General features: G+C 47.0%; 1 protein-coding gene across 1 annotated transcript in view; it reads right to left on the bottom strand.

Annotated features, from left to right (window-relative positions):
* polr3a (polymerase (RNA) III (DNA directed) polypeptide A) overlaps positions 1-20,000 on the bottom strand; it is an 80,697-nt gene that overhangs the window by 22,926 nt on the left and 37,771 nt on the right. The window contains 3 exon segments of the mRNA XM_046334901.1: positions 8,646-8,816; positions 13,466-13,603; positions 16,847-16,965. Coding sequence (XP_046190857.1) covers positions 8,646-8,816; positions 13,466-13,603; positions 16,847-16,965 — 428 coding nt within the window.

Genomic DNA, 20,000 nt, shown 5'->3' with positions numbered 1-20,000 from the left:
GTTCTAAAGTGATGGTTGTAACGGGGTTCTAAAGTGATGGTTGTAACGGGGTTCTAAAGTGATGGTTGTAACGGGGTTCTAAAGTGATGGTTGTGATGGTTGTAACGGGGTTCTAAAGTGATGGTTGTAACGGGGTTCTAAAGTGATTGTTGTAAAGGGGTTCTAAAGTGATGGTTGTGATGGTTGTAACGGGGTTCTAAAGTGATGGTTGTAAAGGGGTTCTAAAGTGATGGTTATGATGGTTGTAACGGGGTTCTAAAGTGATGGTTGTAACGGGGTTCTAAAGTGATGGTTGTAAAGGGGTTCTAAAGTGATGCCTCTTCAACCACTTTTGCCCCTGGGTCACTTAGTACATAATGTAGTGTACAGACCCTGGTAAATCAAGAGAACCGTGAGGAGATCATGCTTCCACACAAACACACCAGCAGAGCTGCACAGTGTAAAACTGGTCTTTCAACACAGCACTACGCACTCGGTCAGGCTGTGCAGGACAGACGGTAACATCACAGAACAGGAAACACTCATTCCATTTCATCTTACAATCCATTTAAATCAAACCTGCCAAAAACATTCTGTTGATCAAAACCCTATAACGATGCAACTCTTACACGATTAGTCAAATAACATTCAAATCAACTGTGGATGCATTCTACAATAAAATGTATTTAAAAATATGTACGACGTTTAATTTATTTGATTAAATCAAACCCCTACTACGATTCAACACTTGCCTGATTAGTACTTTAATCCAGACATGGGTAGACACATTGAAAAAGCCAAAACGTTAGAATTAACCAACTGACTGAATGCTGTGTTGAAACGGTGCTGTTGCCACCTGGTTAGTCTCACACCATTACCTAGACATGATGCCCTGGTTAGTCTCACACCATTACCTAGACATGATGCATGTTAGACACCATACCTCCATATACTCCTCTGAGCCCCTGGTTAGTCTCACACCATTACCTAGACATGATGCCCTGGTTAGTCTCACACCATTACCTAGACATGATGCCCTGGTTAGTCTCACACCATTACCTAGACATGATGCATGTTAGACACCATACCTCCATATACTCCTCTGAGCTCCTGGTTAGTCTCACACCATTACCTAGACATGATGCATTACTCCTCTGAGCCCCTGGTTAGTCTCACACCATTACCTAGACATGATGCACGTTAGACACCATACCTCCATATACTCCTCTGAGCTCGTGGTTAGTCTCACACCATTACCTAGACATGATGCATTACTCCTCTGAGCCCCTGGTTAGTCTCACACCATTACCTAGACATGATGCATTACTCCTCTGAGCCCCTGGTTAGTCTCACACCATTACCTAGACATGATGCACGTTAGACACCATACCTCCATATACTCCTCTGAGCTCGTGGTTAGTCTCACACCATTACCTAGACATGATGCATGTTAGACACCATACCTCCATATACTCCTCTGAGCTCGTGGTTAGTCTCACACCATTACCTAGACATGATGCATGTTAGACACCATACCTCCATATACTCCTCTGAGCTCGTGGTTAGTCTCACACCATTACCTAGACATGATGCATGTTAGACACCATACCTCCATATACTCCTCTGAGCTCATGATGGTTAGTCTCACACCATTACCTAGACATGATGCATGTTAGACACCATACCTCCATATACTCCTCTGAGCTCGTGGTTAGTCTCACACCATTACCTAGACATGATGCATGTTAGACACCATACCTCCATGTACTTCTCTGAGCTCGTGGTTAGTCTCACACCATTACCTAGACATGATGCATGTTAGACACCATACCTCCATGTACTTCTCTGAGCTCGTGGTTAGTCTCACACCATTACCTAGACATGATGCATGTTAGACACCATACCTCCATATACTCCTCTGAGCTCGTGGTTAGTCTCACACCATTACCTAGACATGATGCATTACTCCTCTGAGCTCGTGGTTAGTCTCACACCATTACCTAGACATGATGCATGTTAGACACCATACCTCCATGTACTTCTCTGAGCCCGTGTCTGTCAAGGCCTTGACGAGGGGGACAAAGTAAGACAGAAACCACAGAGTAAACTGGATCAACCTTTACCACACGTTCCTTAAATCAACTCCGTGTGCGCGCACGGGCGCTCCCCCCCCCCACATTATTCGTCATTAAAATATGGTAATGACTAGAAACAAATAATGAAATAAACTAACAAATGGAGAAAAAAAAAGAAAAGGTGATTATGCTGCTATCTTAAAATCAGTTCATTAGCTGATAACGGAGATAACGGATAACGGAGATAACGGAGAGGCCTGTTCATTTGAAACCAGAAGTTGTCTTAGAAGTCCTTGACCCTTCGTGCTGATCTGACTCTCAACGTTCCAATTTAAAAAAAGTTTCTATACCAAAAAAAAAGGAGGGGGGACCGTTCCAACAATAACGATGACAATCCTTCGGGCTTCCGTCCCCATCAACCAGTATCAGAACTTCCAGACCCTTCCAGAGTGTGTATGACGGAACGCTGTTCAAATGGGACGTAACCCCCATCTGCCGAGGGAGACTAAATCACCAATATACATAATATACCTTCAAATAACCCCCCTGGATTACAGAGCATGTACTGATGAAGAAACAGGAACAATATACACAAACCCTGTACTGATGTAGAAACAGGAACAATATACACAAACCCTGTACTGATGTAGAAACAGGAACAATATACACAAACCCTGTACTGATGTAGAAACAGGAACAATATACACAAACCCTGTACTGATGAAGAAACAGGAACAATATACACAAACCCTGTACTGATGTAGAAACAGGAACAATATACACAAACCCTGTACTGATGTAGAAACAGGAACAATATACACAAATACTGATGTAGAAACAGGAACAATATACACAAACCCTGTACTGATGTAGAAACAGGAACAATATACACAAACCCTGTACTGATGTAGAAACAGGAACAATATACACAAACCCTAGAAACAGGAACAATATACACAAACCCTACTGATGTAGAAACAGGAACAATATACACAAACCCTGTACTGATGTAGAAACAGGAACAATATACACAAACCCTGTTAGAAGAAACAGGAACAATTATAAATGTACTGATAGAAACATGTTTAGAAACCCTGCTTTAGAAAATGTTTACACAAACCCTTATTTTATGTGAAAAGATGCTGTACTGATGTAGAAACAGGAACAATATACACAAATTTAGAAACAGGAACAATATACACAAAGTCACAGTACAATAGTACACGTAGAAACTTTATTATGTAGGAGGAATCAATAGAGCACAAAGGTCTGATGAAGAAACAGGAACAATATAAAGATGAAGAAACAGGAACAATATACACAAACCCTGTACTGATGTCCTAGAGCAAACCCGGAGGTCTCATGGTACAAACCCTGTCATTAAAGGAGGAATACACAAACCCCTGAGAGAAACGGAGGTCTCAAATGGTACAGGTCATTAAAGGAGTAGAAACAGGAACAATAGAGCACGGAGGTCTCATGGTAGAAACAGGTCATTACACAAAGGAGGAATCCTAGAGCACGGAGGTCTCATGGTAGAGGTCAATATACACATTAAAGGAGGAATACACAAACCCTAGAGCACGGAGGTCTCATGGTACACGTCTTTATTAGGAGGAATCCAAAGCACGGAGGTCTCATGGTAGAGGTCATTAAAGGAGGAATCCTAGATGCACGGAGGTCTCATGGTACAGGTCATTAAAGGAGGAATCCTAGAGCAAACGGAGGTCTCATGGAAGAAACAGGTCATTAAAGGAGGAATCCTAGAGCACGGAGGTCTCATGGTACAGGTCTTATTGATGAAGAAAAGGAGGAATCCTAGAGCACGGAGGTCTCATGGTACAGGTCATTAAAGGAGGAATCCTAGAGCACGGAGGTCTCATGGTAGAGGTCATTAAAGGAGGAATCCTAGAGCACGGAGGTCTCATGGTACAGGTCATTAAAGGAGGAATCCTAGAGCACGGAGGTCTCATGGTACACGTCATTAAAGGAGGAATCCTAGAGCACGGAGGTCTCATGGTACACGTCATTAAAGGAGGAATCCTAGAGCACGGAGGTCTCATGGTACACGTCATTAAAGGAGGAAAAGGAGGAATCCTAGAGCACGGAGGTCTCATGGTACGGAGGTCATTAAAGGAGGAATCCTAGAGCACGGAGGTCTCATGGTACACGTCATTAAAGGAGGAATCCTAGAGCACGGAGGTCTCATGGTACAGGTCATTAAAGGAGGAATCCTAGAGCACGGAGGTCTCATGGTACACGTCATTAAAGGAGGAATCCTAGAGCACGGAGGTCTCATGGTACAGGTCATTAAAGGAGGAATCCTAGAGCACGGAGGTCTCATGGTACACGTCATTAAAGGAGGAATCCTAGAGCACGGAGGTCTCATGGTAGAGTCATTAAAGGAGGAATCCTAGAGCACGGAGGTCTCATGGTACACGTCATTAAAGGAGGAATCCTAGAGCACGGAGGTCTCATGGTACACGTCATTAAAGGAGGAATCCTAGAGCACGGAGGTCTCATGGTAGAGGTCATTAAAGGAGGAATCCTAGAGCACGGAGGTCTCATGGTACACGTCTTTATTAGGAGGAATCCTAGAGCACGGAGGTCTCATGGTACACGTCATTAAAGGAGGAATCCTAGAGCACGGAGGTCTCATGGTACACGTCATTAAAGGAGGAATCCTAGTGCACGGAGGTCTCATGGTAGAGGTCATTAAAGGAGGAATCCTAGAGCACGGAGGTCTCATGGTACACGTCATTAGGAATCCTAGAGCACAGAGGTCTCAATCATTAAAGGAGGAATAGAGCACAGAGGTCTCATGGTACACGTCATTATTAAGGGAGGAATCCTAGGAGCACGGAGGTCTCATGGTACACGTCATTAAAGGAGGAATCCTAGTGCACGGAGGTCTCATGGTAGAGGTCATTAAAGGAGGAATCCTAGAGCACGGAGGTCTCATAGTACACGTCTTTATTAGGAGGAATCCTAGAGCACGGAGGTCTCATGGGGTACAGGTCTTTAACACTAGAACTGCCTGGCCATTCAGCCTATCAGTGCCCACTAGAGAACGTTGCTGGGCATCCCCTTCTGCATATGCCTCAGATGTATATCAACCCGCAAGGAGCACGAACATGCTTGATTAATAGTGTATAAACTATTGTAAAGGATTAAATTGCATAAAGAGATGCCTGTGGGAATAAAAAAAATTAAAAAACGTTGTAGAACACCGTGTTCGGCAGATGGAAAGGCCGTCTGTTTCTTTTATTTATTTTACCTTTATTTAACCAGGCAAGTCAGTTAAGAACAAATTCCTATTTTCAATGAGAGCATAAGAACAGTGGGTTAACTGCCTGTTCAGGGGGCAGATTTGTACCTTGTCACAGGTTTGTACCTTGTCAGGCTACCCTGTCCCCATTTGATGGACAGGTTAACACTAGTCCCTATAGAGCCCCTTCCGGTCCCTATAGAGCCCTGGGCCCCAACGCTCTAACCATAGGCTACCCTAACACTAGTCCCATATAGAGCCCAATGGGCCCAGGTTGACACTAGTCCCTATATAGAGCCCAATGGGCCCAGGTTAACACTAGTCCCTATATAGAGCCCAATGGGCCCAGGTTAACACCTATATAGGTTAACACAGGTTACACTAGTCCCTATATAGAGCCCAATGGGCCCAGGTTAACACTAGTCTATATAGAGCCCAATGGGCCCAGGTTAACACTAGTCCCTATATAGAGCCCAATGGGCTGGGTTAACATTGGTCCCTGATGACTGATAGAGCCCCAATGGGCCCAGGTTAACACTAGTCCCTATATGAGCCCAATGGGCCCAGGTTAACACTAGTCCCTATAGAGCCCAAATGGGCCCCTATATAGGCCCAATGGGTTACACACTAGGTCCAATGGGCCCAGGTTACACACTAGTCCCTGATAGAGCCCTGGGCCCAGGTTAGTCCCTATATAGAGCCCCAACTGGGCCCCAGGTTGATGACTGATATAGGTCTATAGGCTGGGACAGTCCCTGATGAGCCCAATATAGTCCCTATAGAGCCCAATGGGCCCAGGTTGGGCCCAGGTTGACACTAGTCCCTATATAGAGCCCAATGGGCCCAGGTTACACTAGTGGGACATTACTGATGACACTATATAGAGCCCAATGGGCCCAGGTTGACACTAGTACCTATATAGAGCCCAATAGGTCTATAGGCTGGGACATTACTGATGACTGATATAGGTCTATAGGCTGGGACATTACTGATGATGACTGATATAGGTCTATAGGCTGGGACATTACTGATTGACTGATATAGGTCTATAGGCTGGGACATTACTGATATAGGTCTATAGGCTGGGACATTACTGATGACTGATATAGGTCTATAGGCTGGGACATTACTGATGACTGATATAGGTCTATAGGCTGGGACATTACTGTTGATGACTGATATAGGTCTATAGGCTGGGACATTACTGATGATGACTGATATAGGTCTATAGGCTGGGACATTACTGTTGATGACTGATATAGGTCTATAGGCTGGGACATTACTGGTCTATAGGCTGGGACATTACTGATGATGACTGATATAGGTCTATAGGCTGGGACATTACTGTTGATGACTGATATAGGTCTATAGGCTGGGACATTACTGGACATTACTGATGACTGATATAGGTCTATAGGCTGGGACATTACTGATGACTGATATAGGTCTATAGGCTGGGACATTACTGTTGATGACTGATATAGGTCTACTGATATAGGTCTAGGCTGGGACATTACTGTTGATGACTGATATAGGTCTATAGGCTGGGACATTACTGTTGATGACTGATATAGGTCTATAGGCTGGGACATTACTGTTGATGACTGATATAGGTCTATAGGCTGGGACATTACTGTTGATGACTGATATAGGTCTATAGGCTGGGACATTACTGTTGATGACTGATATAGGTCTATAGGCTGGGACATTACTGATGACTGATATAGGTCTATAGGCTGGGACATTACTGATGACTGATATAGGTCTATAGGCTGGGACATTACTGATGACTGATATAGGTCTATAGGCTGGGACATTACTGATGACTGAATAGATCTAGGCTGGGAAAATCATGATAATATAGTCTGGTCATTACTGTTGATGACTGATATAGGTCTATAGGCTGGGACATTACTGTTGATGACTGATATAGGTCTATCCATTACGATGACTGATATGTCAGCTGACACTACTTGACTGACCAGGGCTCTGGTTAAAGATGACAGGTCTATAGGCTGGGACATTACTGATGGTGCCATAGGCTGGGACATTACTTTGATATAGGTCTATAGGCTGGGACATTAGAAGCAGACAAGTGGATACTGTGATACTGTTATTTACATTACTGATGGAAGTCTGTCTGGGACATTACTGATGACTGATATAAGTCTAAGTCATTCCTCTTCATGATGGACTACTGACTGTCAGGACCAACTCATTCTTACTCAGGGCTGGCTGCTCTGAACACTATTGTGGACAGACTGGGGGATGGAAGGATGGAGGAGGGATGAGGGATAGAGGGATGAGGGATAGAGGGTTGGATGGATGAGGGATGGAGAGAGGAGGGATAGAGGGATGGAGATGGAGGAGGGATGAGGGATAGAGGGATGAGGGATAGAGGGTTGGGATGAGAGAGGGATGGAGAGGGAGAGGGATGGAGAGAGAGGGATGGAGAGAGAGGGATGGAGAGAGAGTGATAGAGGGAGGAGGGATGGAAGGAAGAGGAGTGATGGAGGGATAGAGGGAGGAGGGATGGAAGGAAGAGGAGAAATGGAGGGATAGAGGGAGGAGGGATGGAAGGAAGAGGAGTGATGGAGGGATAGAGGGAGGAGGGATGGAAGGAAGAGGAGTGATGGAGGGATAGAGGGAGGAGGGATGGAAGGAAGAGGAGTGATGGAGTGATGGAGGGAAGAGGAGAGATGGAGGGATGAAGGGAGGAGGTATGGAGGGAAGAGGAGAAATGGAGGGATAGAGGGAGGAGGGATAGAGTGATGTAGGAATAGAGGGAGGAGGTATGAAGGGATAGAGTGATGTAGGAATAGAGGGAGGAGTGATGGAGGGATAGAGGGAGGAGTGCGGATGTGTTATTAGTAACTGTGGGCAGGTGAACAAACAGCTGACCTGCATCACCAACACAGACATAGAGATGACAACATGCATGCTGGGTAAATCCTCATTTCACCGTCTGCACATTCTGAAGCCTGGCACTTTGAAATGTAGGCTTGTTTATGTTATTGATGCCAGACTGACGACAGGTGAGGTCTAAGAGAATAATGGGTGTGTGAGTGTGAGCGTGTGTCTCTGTGTGTGCGTGTCTCTCTCTGTATCTGTGTGTGTGTCTCTGTGTGTGTGTATGTCTGTCTGTCTGTGTGTGTATGTCTGTCTGTGTCTCTGTGTCTCTGTGTGTGTGTGTGTGTGTGTGTGTGTGTGTGTGTGTGTGTGTGTGTGTGTGTGTGTGTGTGTGTGTGTGTGTGTGTGTGTGTGTGTGTGTGTGTGTGCTTGCATGTGAGATTAAGTATTGCCGCAGCACGTGTGTGACTCACCCGGATGTTGTCCAGGACTCTGTTGAACTCCAACGGCTCATCTTTCCCCTCCATGGCGGCCGGGTCCAGGCCGTCCCCCCCGTAGACAAACTGGATGATGTCACCAGTGGAGCTCCGTACCGTCAGATCATACTGGGAACACAGGTCCTCCAGCGACTTCACCAGGCGCCTCTGTTGACACACAACACAGCCACCACAGAAGAACAGATCAGAGGACGTCTCAACAGATAGGCCTCTTTAATCCTGCTTGTTGTGTCAGCGTGTGTGTGTGTGTGTGTGTGTGTGTGTGTGTGTGTGTGTGTGTGTGTGTGTGTGTGTGTGTGTGTGTGTGTGTGTGTGTGTGTGTGTGTGTGTGTGTGTGTGTGACCACTCAACACCCTTCCTCTGCTTCGTGTCATTAGTCAGATGGTGAGCTGTTCTGATCTGAACACATCAACAACACATACCCTAAGGACCCTCCACTCTGGACCACCAAGCCAGTTCCACTGCATGTTGTTTTCACTGTAATGACCAGGGCCTGATTTAGACCTGGGACACCAGGTGGGGTGATATTAATGATCAGGGCCTGATTTAGACCTGGGACACCAGGTGGGGTGATATTAATGACCAGGGCCTGATTTAGACCTGGGACACCAGGTGGGGTGATATTAATGACCAGGGCCTGATTTAGACCTGGGACACCAGATGGGGTGATATTAATGACCAGGGCCTGATTTAGACCTGGGACACCAGGTGGGGTGATAATGATCAGGGCCTGATTTAGACCTGGGACACCAGGTGGGGTGATATTAATGACCAGGGCCTGATTTAGACCTGGGACACCAGGTGAGGTGATATTAATGACCAGGGCCTGATTTAGACCTGGGACACCAGGTGGGTGATAATGATCAGGGCCTGATTTAGACCTGGGACACCAGGTGGGGTGATATTAATGATCAGGGCCTGATTTAGACCTGGGACACCAGGTGAGTGATAATGATCAGGGCCTGATTTAGACCTGGGACACCAGGTGAGTGATAATGATCAGGGCCTGATTTAGACCTGGGACACCAGGTGAGTGATAATGATCAGGGCCTGATTTAGACCTGGGACACCAGGTGAGTGATAATGATCAGGGCCTGATTTAGACCTGGGACACCAGGTGAGTGATAATGATCAGGGCCTGATTTAGACCTGGGACACCAGGTGAGTGATAATGATCAGGGCCTGATTTAGACCTGGGACACCAGGTGGGGTGATATTAATGATCAGGGCCTGATTTAGACCTGGGACACCAGGTGAGTGATAATGATCAGGGCCTGATTTAGACCTGGGACACCAGGTGGGTGATATTAATGATCAGGGCCTGATTTAGACCTGGGACACCAGGTGGGGTGATATTAATGACCAGGGCCTGATTTAGACCTGGGACACCAGGTGAGGTGAAATTAATGATCAGGGCCTGATTTAGACCTGGGACATTAATGATCAGGGCCTGATTTAGACCTGGGACACCAGGTGGGATTATATATATGATCAGGGCCTGATTTAGACCTGGGACACCAGGTGAGGTGATATTAATGACCAGGGCCTGATTTAGACCTGGGACACCAGGTGAGGTGATATTAATGATCAGGGCCTGATTTAGACCTGGGACACCAGATGGGGTGATATTAATGACCAGGGCCTGATTTAGACCTGGGACACCAGGTGGGTGATATTAATGACCAGGGCCTGATTTAGACCTGGGACACCAGGTGAGGTGATATTAATGATCAGGGCCTGATTTAGACCTGGGCCAGATGGGGTGATTTATGATCAGGGTCTGATTTAGACCTGGGACACCAGGTGATAATGATCAGGGCCTGATTTAGACCTGGGACACCAGGTGAGTGATAATGATCAGGGCCTGATTTAGACCTGGGACACCAGGTGAGTGATAATGATCAGGGCCTGATTTAGACCTGGGACACCAGGTGGGGTGATATTAATGATCAGGGCCTGATTTAGACCTGGGACACCAGGTGAGTGATAATGATCAGGGCCTGATTTAGACCTGGGACACCAGGTGGGTGATATTAATGATCAGGGCCTGATTTAGACCTGGGACACCAGGTGGGGTGATATTAATGACCAGGGCCTGATTTAGACCTGGGACACCAGGTGAGGTGAAATTAATGATCAGGGCCTGATTTAGACCTGGGACACCAGGTGAGGTGAAATTAATGATCAGGGCCTGATTTAGACCTGGGACACCAGGTGGGGTGATATTAATGATCAGGGCCTGATTTAGACCTGGGACACCAGGTGAGGTGATATTAATGACCAGGGCCTGATTTAGACCTGGGACACCAGGTGGGTGATATTAATGATCAGGGCCTGATTTAGACCTGGGACACCAGGTGAGTGATAATGATCAGGGCCTGATTTAGACCTGGGACACCAGGTGGGGTGATATTAATGATCAGGGCCTGATTTAGACCTGGGACACCAGGTGAGTGATAATGATCAGGGCCTGATTTAGACCTGGGACACCAGGTGAGTGATAATGACCAGGGCCTGATTTAGACCTGGGACACCAGGTGGGGTGATATTAATGATCAGGGCCTGATTTAGACCTGGGACACCAGGTGAGTGATAATGATCAGGGCCTGATTTAGACCTGGGACACCAGGTGGGTGATATTAATGATCAGGGCCTGATTTAGACCTGGGACACCAGGTGGGGTGATATTAATGACCAGGGCCTGATTTAGACCTGGGACACCAGGTGAGGTGAAATTAATGATCAGGGCCTGATTTAGACCTGGGACACCAGGTGAGGTGAAATTAATGATCAGGGCCTGATTTAGACCTGGGACACCAGGTAGGATTATATATATGATCAGGGCCTGATTTAGACCTGGGACACCAGGTGAGGTGATATTAATGACCAGGGCCTGATTTAGACCTGGGACACCAGGTGGGGTGATATTAATGATCAGGGCCTGATTTAGACCTGGGACACCAGGTGAGGTGATATTAATGACCAGGGCCTGATTTAGACCTGGGACACCAGGTGGGTGATATTAATGATCAGGGCCTGATTTATACCTGGGACACCAGGTGGGTGATATTAATGACCAGGGCCTGATTTAGACCTGGGACACCAGGTGGGTGATATTAATGACCAGGGCCTGATTTAGACCTGGGACACCAGGTGAGGTGATATTAATGATCAGGGCCTGATTTAGACCTGGGACACCAGATGGGGTGATATTAATGACCAGGGCCTGATTTAGACCTGGGACACCAGGTGGGTGATATTAATGACCAGGGCCTGATTTAGACCTGGGACACCAGGTGATATTAATGACCAGGGCCTGATTTAGACCTGGGACAACAGATGGGGTGGTATTAATGATCAGGGCCTGATTTAGACCTGGGACACCAGGTGAGTGATAATGATCAGGGCCTGATTTAGACCTGGGACACCAGGTGAGTGATAATGATCAGGGCCTGATTTAGACCTGGGACACCAGGTGAGTGATAATGATCAGGGCCTGATTTAGACCTGGGACACCAGGTGGGGTGATATTAATGATCAGGGCCTGATTTAGACCTGGGACACCAGGTGAGTGATAATGATCAGGGCCTGATTTAGACCTGGGACACCAGGTGGGTGATATTAATGATCAGGGCCTGATTTAGACCTGGGACACCAGGTGGGGTGATATTAATGACCAGGGCCTGATTTAGACCTGGGACACCAGGTGAGGTGAAATTAATGATCAGGGCCTGATTTAGACCTGGGACACCAGGTGAGGTGAAATTAATGATCAGGGCCTGATTTAGACCTGGGACACCAGGTGGGATTATATATATGATCAGGGCCTGATTTAGACCTGGGACACCAGGTGAGGTGATATTAATGACCAGGGCCTGATTTAGACCTGGGACACCAGGTGGGGTGATATTAATGATCAGGGCCTGATTTAGACCTGGGACACCAGGTGAGGTGATATTAATGACCAGGGCCTGATTTAGACCTGGGACACCAGGTGGGTGATATTAATGATCAGGGCCTGATTTATACCTGGGACACCAGGTGGGTGATATTAATGACCAGGGCCTGATTTAGACCTGGGACACCAGGTGGGTGATATTAATGACCAGGGCCTGATTTAGACCTGGGACACCAGGTGAGGTGATATTAATGATCAGGGCCTGATTTAGACCTGGGACACCAGATGGGGTGATATTAATGACCAGGGCCTGATTTAGACCTGGGACACCAGGTGGGTGATATTAATGACCAGGGCCTGATTTAGACCTGGGACACCAGGTGAGGTGATATTAATGATCAGGGCCTGATTTAGACCTGGGACAACAGATGGGGTGGTATTAATGATCAGGGCCTGATTTAGACCTGGGACACCAGGTGGGTGATATTAATGATCAGGGCCTGATTTAGACCTGGGACACCAGGTGGGGTGATATTAATGATCAGGGCCTGATTTAGACCTGGGACACCAGGTGGGATGATATTAATGACCAGGGCCTGATTTAGACCTGGGACACCAGGTGGGGTGATATTAAAATCAGGGCCTGATTTAGACCTGGGACACCAGGTGGGATGGTATTAATGATCCGGTAGAACAGAAAGCCAGCAGGCTCCGGACCTCATAGGGTCAGAGTTGAATAGTCCTGCCCTAGGAGATAACTACTCAAGAGGGAGCCTGATAAGATTTAGATTCGTAGGGAGCACACGTTGTTCCCTCTTTTCTTTAATACAAACAGAGAGCAGAGGGGGGTTGGGTATGGTGCAGCAGGCAGCAGCCCAGCGGTGTGTGTGTGTGTTACCTGCATGTATCCGGTCTCTGCTGTTTTAACAGCGGTGTCCACCAAGCCCTCTCGACCGGCCATAGTGTGGAAAAAGAACTCTGTTGGCGTCAGCCCTGAATAAAAGCTGTCAGCTACAAACCCTTTAGCCGCAGGAAGCTGTGACACAACACACACAGAGAGAGAGAGAGAGAGAGAGGGGTGTTATGTCATTATAAAAGCTGTCAGCTACAAACCCTTTAGCCGCAGGAAGCTGTGACGACACACAGAGAGAGAGAGAGAGAGGGGTGTTACGTCATTATAAAAGGCCCCGGACGAGTCCCAAAATGGCACCCTATTCACTATTACTGTAGAGTGCCCTACTTCTGACCAGGGCCCCACAGAGCCTAGGTCAACAGTAGTGCACTAAGTAGGGAAAAGGGTTGCCATTTCGGGATTCATCCCCTGTCAGAGCAAACAAATGAAAACAGGGCTCTGACTGAGCCAGCTGGAGAGATGTTGTTTACTGCTCGGAAAGAGGAACATCTATGACCGTTTGAACGTTTTTCAACTCTTAGCCTACAATTTCTGCAGGTTTGAGAAAATCTAATTGCCATAAATCCCCATCGAAATCCATCTGTTTAAGCTAGAGATTGTTTTTGCATCAGGCTGTGTGTGTCTCAGTCTCTGCCATTGAATAATATCCCCACAGCACGATGCTGCCACCACCATGCTTCACCGTAGGGATACCGCCAGGTTTCCTCCAGATGTGAAGCTTGGCATTCAGGCTAAAAAGAGTTCAATCTTGGTTTCATCAGGTCAGAGAATCTTGTTTCGCATGGTCTGAGTTCTTTAGGTGCCTTTTGGCAAACTTCAAACGGGCTGTCGTGTGCTTTTTTACTGAGGAGTGGCTTCTGTCTGGCCACTCTACCACAAAGGCCTGATTGGTGGAGTGCTGCAGAGATGGTTATCCTTCTGGAAGGTTCTCCCATCTCCACAGGAACTCTGGAGCTTTGTCAAGAGTAACCATCGGGTTCTTGGTCACCTCCCTGACCGAGGCCCTTCTCCCCCGATTGCTCAGTTTGGCCGGGCGGCCAGCTCTAGGAAGAGTATTGGTGGTTCCAAACTTCTTCCATTTAAGAATGATGGAGGCCACTGTGTTCTTGGGGACCTTCAATGCTGCAGAATGATGGAGGCCACTGTGTTCTTGGGGACCTTCAATGCTGCAGAATGATGGAGGCCACTGTGTTCTTGGGGACCTTCAATGCTGCAGAATGATGGAGGCCACTGTGTTCTTGGGGACCTTCAATGCTGCAGAATGATGGAGGCCACTGTGTTCTTGGGGGCCACTGTGTTATTGGGCAGAATGATGGAGGCCACTGTGTTATTGGGGACCTTCAATGCTGCAGAAACGTTTTGGTACCCTTCTCCAGACCTGTGCCTCGACACAATCCTGTCTCGGAGCTCTACGGACAACTCCTTCTACCTCATGTCTTGGTTTTTGCTCTGACATGCACTGTCAACTGTGGGACCTTATATAGACAGGTGTTTACCTTTCCAAATCATGTCCAATCAGTTGAAATGACCACAGATTGAATCCAATGAAGTTGGAGAAACATCAAGGATGATCAATGATCAATGGAAACAGGATGCACCTGAGATCAATTTCAATATAATGCACGGCCCCATGTCGCAAGGATCTGTAAACAATTCCTGGAAGCTAAAAATGTCCCAGTCCTTCAATGGGCTGCATACTCAACAGACATGTCACCAATTGAGCATGTTTGGGATGCTCTGGATCGACATGTACGACAGCGTGTTCCAGTTCCCGCCAATATCCAGCAACTTCGCAAAGCCATTGAAGAGGAGTGAAACAACATTCCACAGCCATAGAAGAAGAGTGGGACAACATTCCACAGCCATAGAAGAAGAGTGGGACAACATTCCACAGCCATAGAAGAGGAGTGGGACAACATTCCACAGCCATAGAAGAGGAGTGGAACAACATTCACAGCCAGGACAACATTCCACAGAAAGAAGAGTGGGACAACATTCCACAGCCATTGAAGAAGAGTGGGACAACATTCCACAGCCATAGAAGAAGAGTGGGACAACATTCCACAGCCATAGAGTGGGACAACATTCCACAGCCATAGAAGAAGAGTGGGACAACATTCCACAGCCATAGAAGAGGAGTGGGACAACATTCCACAGCCATAGAAGAAGAGTGGGACAACATTCCACAGCCATTGAAGAAGAGTGGGACAACATTCCACAGCCATAGAAGAGGAGTGGGACAACATTCACAGCCAGTGGGACAACATTCCACAGCCATAGAAGAGTGGGACAACATTCCACAGCCATAGAAGAAGAGTGGGACAACATTCCACAGCCATTGAAGAAGAGTGGAACAACATTCCACAGCCATAGAAGAAGAGTGGGACAACATTCCACAGCCATAGAAGAAGAGTGGAACAACATTCCACAGGCCATTGAAGAGAGTGGGACAACATTCCACAGGCCATTGAAGAGGAGTGGGACAACATTCCACAGGCCACAAATCAATAGCCTGATCAACTCTATGTGGAGGAGATGTGTCACGCTGCATGGTGGTCACATCAGATACCGACTGGTTTTCTGATCCACACCTCTACTTTGTTTTTAAAAGGTATCTGTGGCCAACAGATGCATATCAAATCAAATCTTATGTGTAACATACACATGGTTAGCAGATGTTAATGCAGTCGGTGTTTACAGTCATGTGAAATCCATAGATTAAATCCATAGATTAGGGCCTAATGAATTTATTTACATTGACTGATCTCCTTATATGAACTGTAACTCAGTTAAAATCATTTTAAATTGCTACATGTGTAATTATATCAATTTCCATTGTCCTCCAGGAGTGGCTTCAGTTCCTCACCTGTGTCCCAAATGACACCCTATTTAATAATATAATATATGCCATTTAGCAGACGCTTTTATCCAAAGCGACTTACAGTCATGTGTGCATACATTATACGTATGGGTGGTCCCGGGGATCGAACCCACTACCCTGGCGTTACAAGCGCCATGCTCTACCAACTGAGCTATTTCATACAACGCACTCCTTTTGACAAGAACCCTATCAGTCGCCTGGTCAAAAGGAGTGCACTATGAAATAGGGTGTCATTTGGGAGATAACATGAAGAGATTAGGGTGGGCTATCTCCCCAAATGACACCCTATTTCATAGTGCACTCCTTTTGACCAGGCGACTGATAGGGTTCTGGTTAAAAGGAGTGCATTGTAGGAAATAGGGGGACATTTGGGAGATAGCCCACCCTAATCTCTTCATGTTATGAATGAATGAAGCCCATGAGACTCCGGACAGATAGAATGGTGATTTCAGCTGGTTAATAAACGGCCTCAAGGTGGTTCTTACTTTAGAGTGCTTCTCAAAGTGCGGCAGCGAGCGGTTCTCAAAGCCGTCGGGCACTCGAGAGCCGCTTATAGCCTGCTGGCCCACGCAGGCGATCATCTGGGAGATGTTGATGAAGGATCCTATGGAAGGGAAAATGAAAGGGGTGAAGAAACAAGACAATTATAGCATGACTGAATCATCACCTCAAACAACAAACAAATCCTAAACATTCTGCCATATACAGGGAGAAGTAAGCAGCCACAACGACTCATAGGAGAAGAATCTCCTGTCTCCTCAGGACACTAGTCTATCTCCTCAGGACACTAGTCTATCACCTCAGGACACTAGTCTATCTCCTCAGGACACTAGTCTATCTCCTCAGGACACTAGTCTATCTCCTCAGGACACTAGTCTATCTCCTCAGGACACTAGTCTATCTCCTCAGGACACTAGTCTATCTCCTCAGGACACTAGTCTATCACCTCAGGACACTAGTCTATCTCCTCAGTACACTAGTCTGTCTCCTCAGGACACTAGTCTATCTCCTCAGGACACTAGTCTATCTCCTCAGGACACTAGTCTATCTCCTCAGGACACTAGTCTATCTCCTCAGGACACTAGTCTATCTCCTCAGTACACTAGTCTGTCACCTCAGTACACTAGTCTATCTCCTCAGTACCCTAGTCTGTCACCTCAGTACACTAGTCTATCTCCTCAGGACACCCCCTGGACAGGACACTAGTCTATCTCCTCAGGACACTAGTCTATCTCCTCAGGACACTAGTCTATCTCCTCAGGACACTAGTCTATCTCCTCAGGACACTAGTCTATCTCCTCAGGACACTAGTCTATCTCCTCAGGACACTAGTCTATCTCCTCAGGACACTAGTCTATCTCCTCAGGACACTAGTCTATCTCCTCAGGACACTAGTCTATCTCCTCAGGACACTAGTCTATCTCCTCAGGACACTAGTCTATCTCCTCAGGACACTAGTCTGTCTCCTCAGGACACTAGTCTGTCTCCTCAGGACACTAGTCTGTCTCCTCAGGACACTAGTCTGTCTCCTCAGGACACTAGTCTGTCTCCTCAGGACACTAGTCTGTCTCCTCAGGACACTAGTCTGTCTCCTCAGGACACTAGTCTATCTCCTCAGGACACTAGTCTATCTCCTCAGGACACTAGTCTATCTCCTCAGGACACTAGGACACTATCTCCTCAGGACACTAGTCTATCTCCTCAGGACACTAGTCTATCTCCTCAGTACATCTCCTCAGGTCTATCTCCTCAGTACATCCCCTGGACAGGACACTAGTCTATCTCTCAGGACACTAGTCTATCTCCTCAGGACACTAGTCTATCTCCTCAGGACACTAGTCTAGTCTATCTCCTCTCCTCAGGACACTAGTCTATCTCCTCAGGACACTAGTCTATCTCCTCAGGACACTAGTCTATCTCCTCAGGACACTAGTCTATCTCCTCAGGACACTAGTCTATCTCCTCAGGACACTAGTCTATCTCCTCAGTACACTAGTCTATCTCCTCAGTACACCCCCTGGACAGGACACTAGTCTGTCTCCTCAGGACACTAGTCTGTCTCCTCAGGACACTAGTCTATCTCCTCAGGACACTAGTCTATCTCCTCAGGACACTAGTCTATCTCCTCAGGACACTAGTCTATCTCCTCAGGACACTAGTCTATCTCCTCAGGACACTAGTCTATCTCCTCAGGACACTAGTCTATCTCCTCAGGACACTAGTCTATCTCCTCAGGACACTAGTCTATCTCCTCAGGACACTAGTCTGTCTCCTCAGGACACTAGTCTGTCTCCTCAGGACACTAGTCTATCTCCTCAGGACACTAGTCTATCTCCTCAGGACACTAGTCTATCTCCTCAGGACACTAGTCTATCTCCTCAGGACACTAGTCTATCTCCTCAGGACACTAGTCTACCCCCTCAGGACACTAGTCTATCTCCTCAGGACACTCAGACACTACACTAGTCTATCTCCTCAGGACACTAGTCTATCTCCTCAGTACACCCCCTCAGGACACTAGTCTATCTCCTCAGGACACTCCTCTCAGGACACTACACTAGTCTATCTCCTCAGGACACTAGTCTATCTCCTCAGGACACTAGTCTATCTCCTCAGGACACTAGTCTATCTCCTCAGGACACTAGTCTATCTCCTCAGGACACTAGTCTATCTCCTCAGGACACTAGTCTATCTCCTCAGGACACTAGTCTATCTCCTCAGGACACTAGTCTATCTCCTCAGGACACTAGTCTATCTCCTCTCCTCAGGACACTAGTCTATCTCCTCAGGACACTAGTCTATCTCCTCAGGACACTAGTCTCAGGACACCTCTCCTAGTCTATCAGGACACTAGTCTATCTCCTCAGGACACTAGTCTAGTCTCTCCTCACTATCTCCTCAGGACACTAGTCTATCTCCTCAGGACACTAGTCTATCTCCTGGACAGGACACTAGTCTATCTCCTCAGACACTAGTCTATCCCTCAGGACACTAGTCTATCTCTCAGTCTAGTCCTCAGGACACTAGTCTATCTCCTCAGTACACTAGTCTATCCTGGACAGGACACTAGTCTATCTCCTCAGTACACCCCTGGACAGGACACTAGTCTATCAGACACTAGTCTATCTCCCTCAGGACACTAGTCTATCTCCTCAGTACACTAGTCTATCTCCTCAGGACACTAGTCTAGTCTATCTCCTCAGTACACTAGTCTATCTCCTCAGGACACTAGTCTATCTCTCAGTACACCCCCTCAGGACACTAGTCTATCTCCTCAGTACACTAGTCTAGTCTATCTCCTCAGTACACCCCTGGACAGGACACTAGTCTATCTCCTCAGTACAGTCTAGTCTCAGTCAGTCCCCCTCAGGACACTAGTCTATCTCCTCAGTACACCCCCTGGACAGGACACTAGTCTATCTCCTCAGTACACTAGTCCCCTGGACAGGACACTAGTCTATCTCCTCAGGACACTAGTCTATCTCCTCAGGACACTAGTCTATCTCCTCAGTACTATCTCCTCAGGACACTAGTCTATCACCTCAGTACACCCCCTGGACAGGACACTAGTCTATCTCCTCAGTACACCCCCTGGACAGGACACTAGTCTATCTCCTCAGTACACCCCCTATCTCCTCA

The sequence above is a fragment of the Oncorhynchus gorbuscha genome, unplaced genomic scaffold (genome assembly GCF_021184085.1).
Source record: "Oncorhynchus gorbuscha isolate QuinsamMale2020 ecotype Even-year unplaced genomic scaffold, OgorEven_v1.0 Un_scaffold_624, whole genome shotgun sequence".
Taxonomy (NCBI): domain Eukaryota; kingdom Metazoa; phylum Chordata; class Actinopteri; order Salmoniformes; family Salmonidae; genus Oncorhynchus; species Oncorhynchus gorbuscha.
Note: the sequence above shows the minus strand (reverse complement) of the source record. Positions and strands in the feature narration are given on the sequence as shown.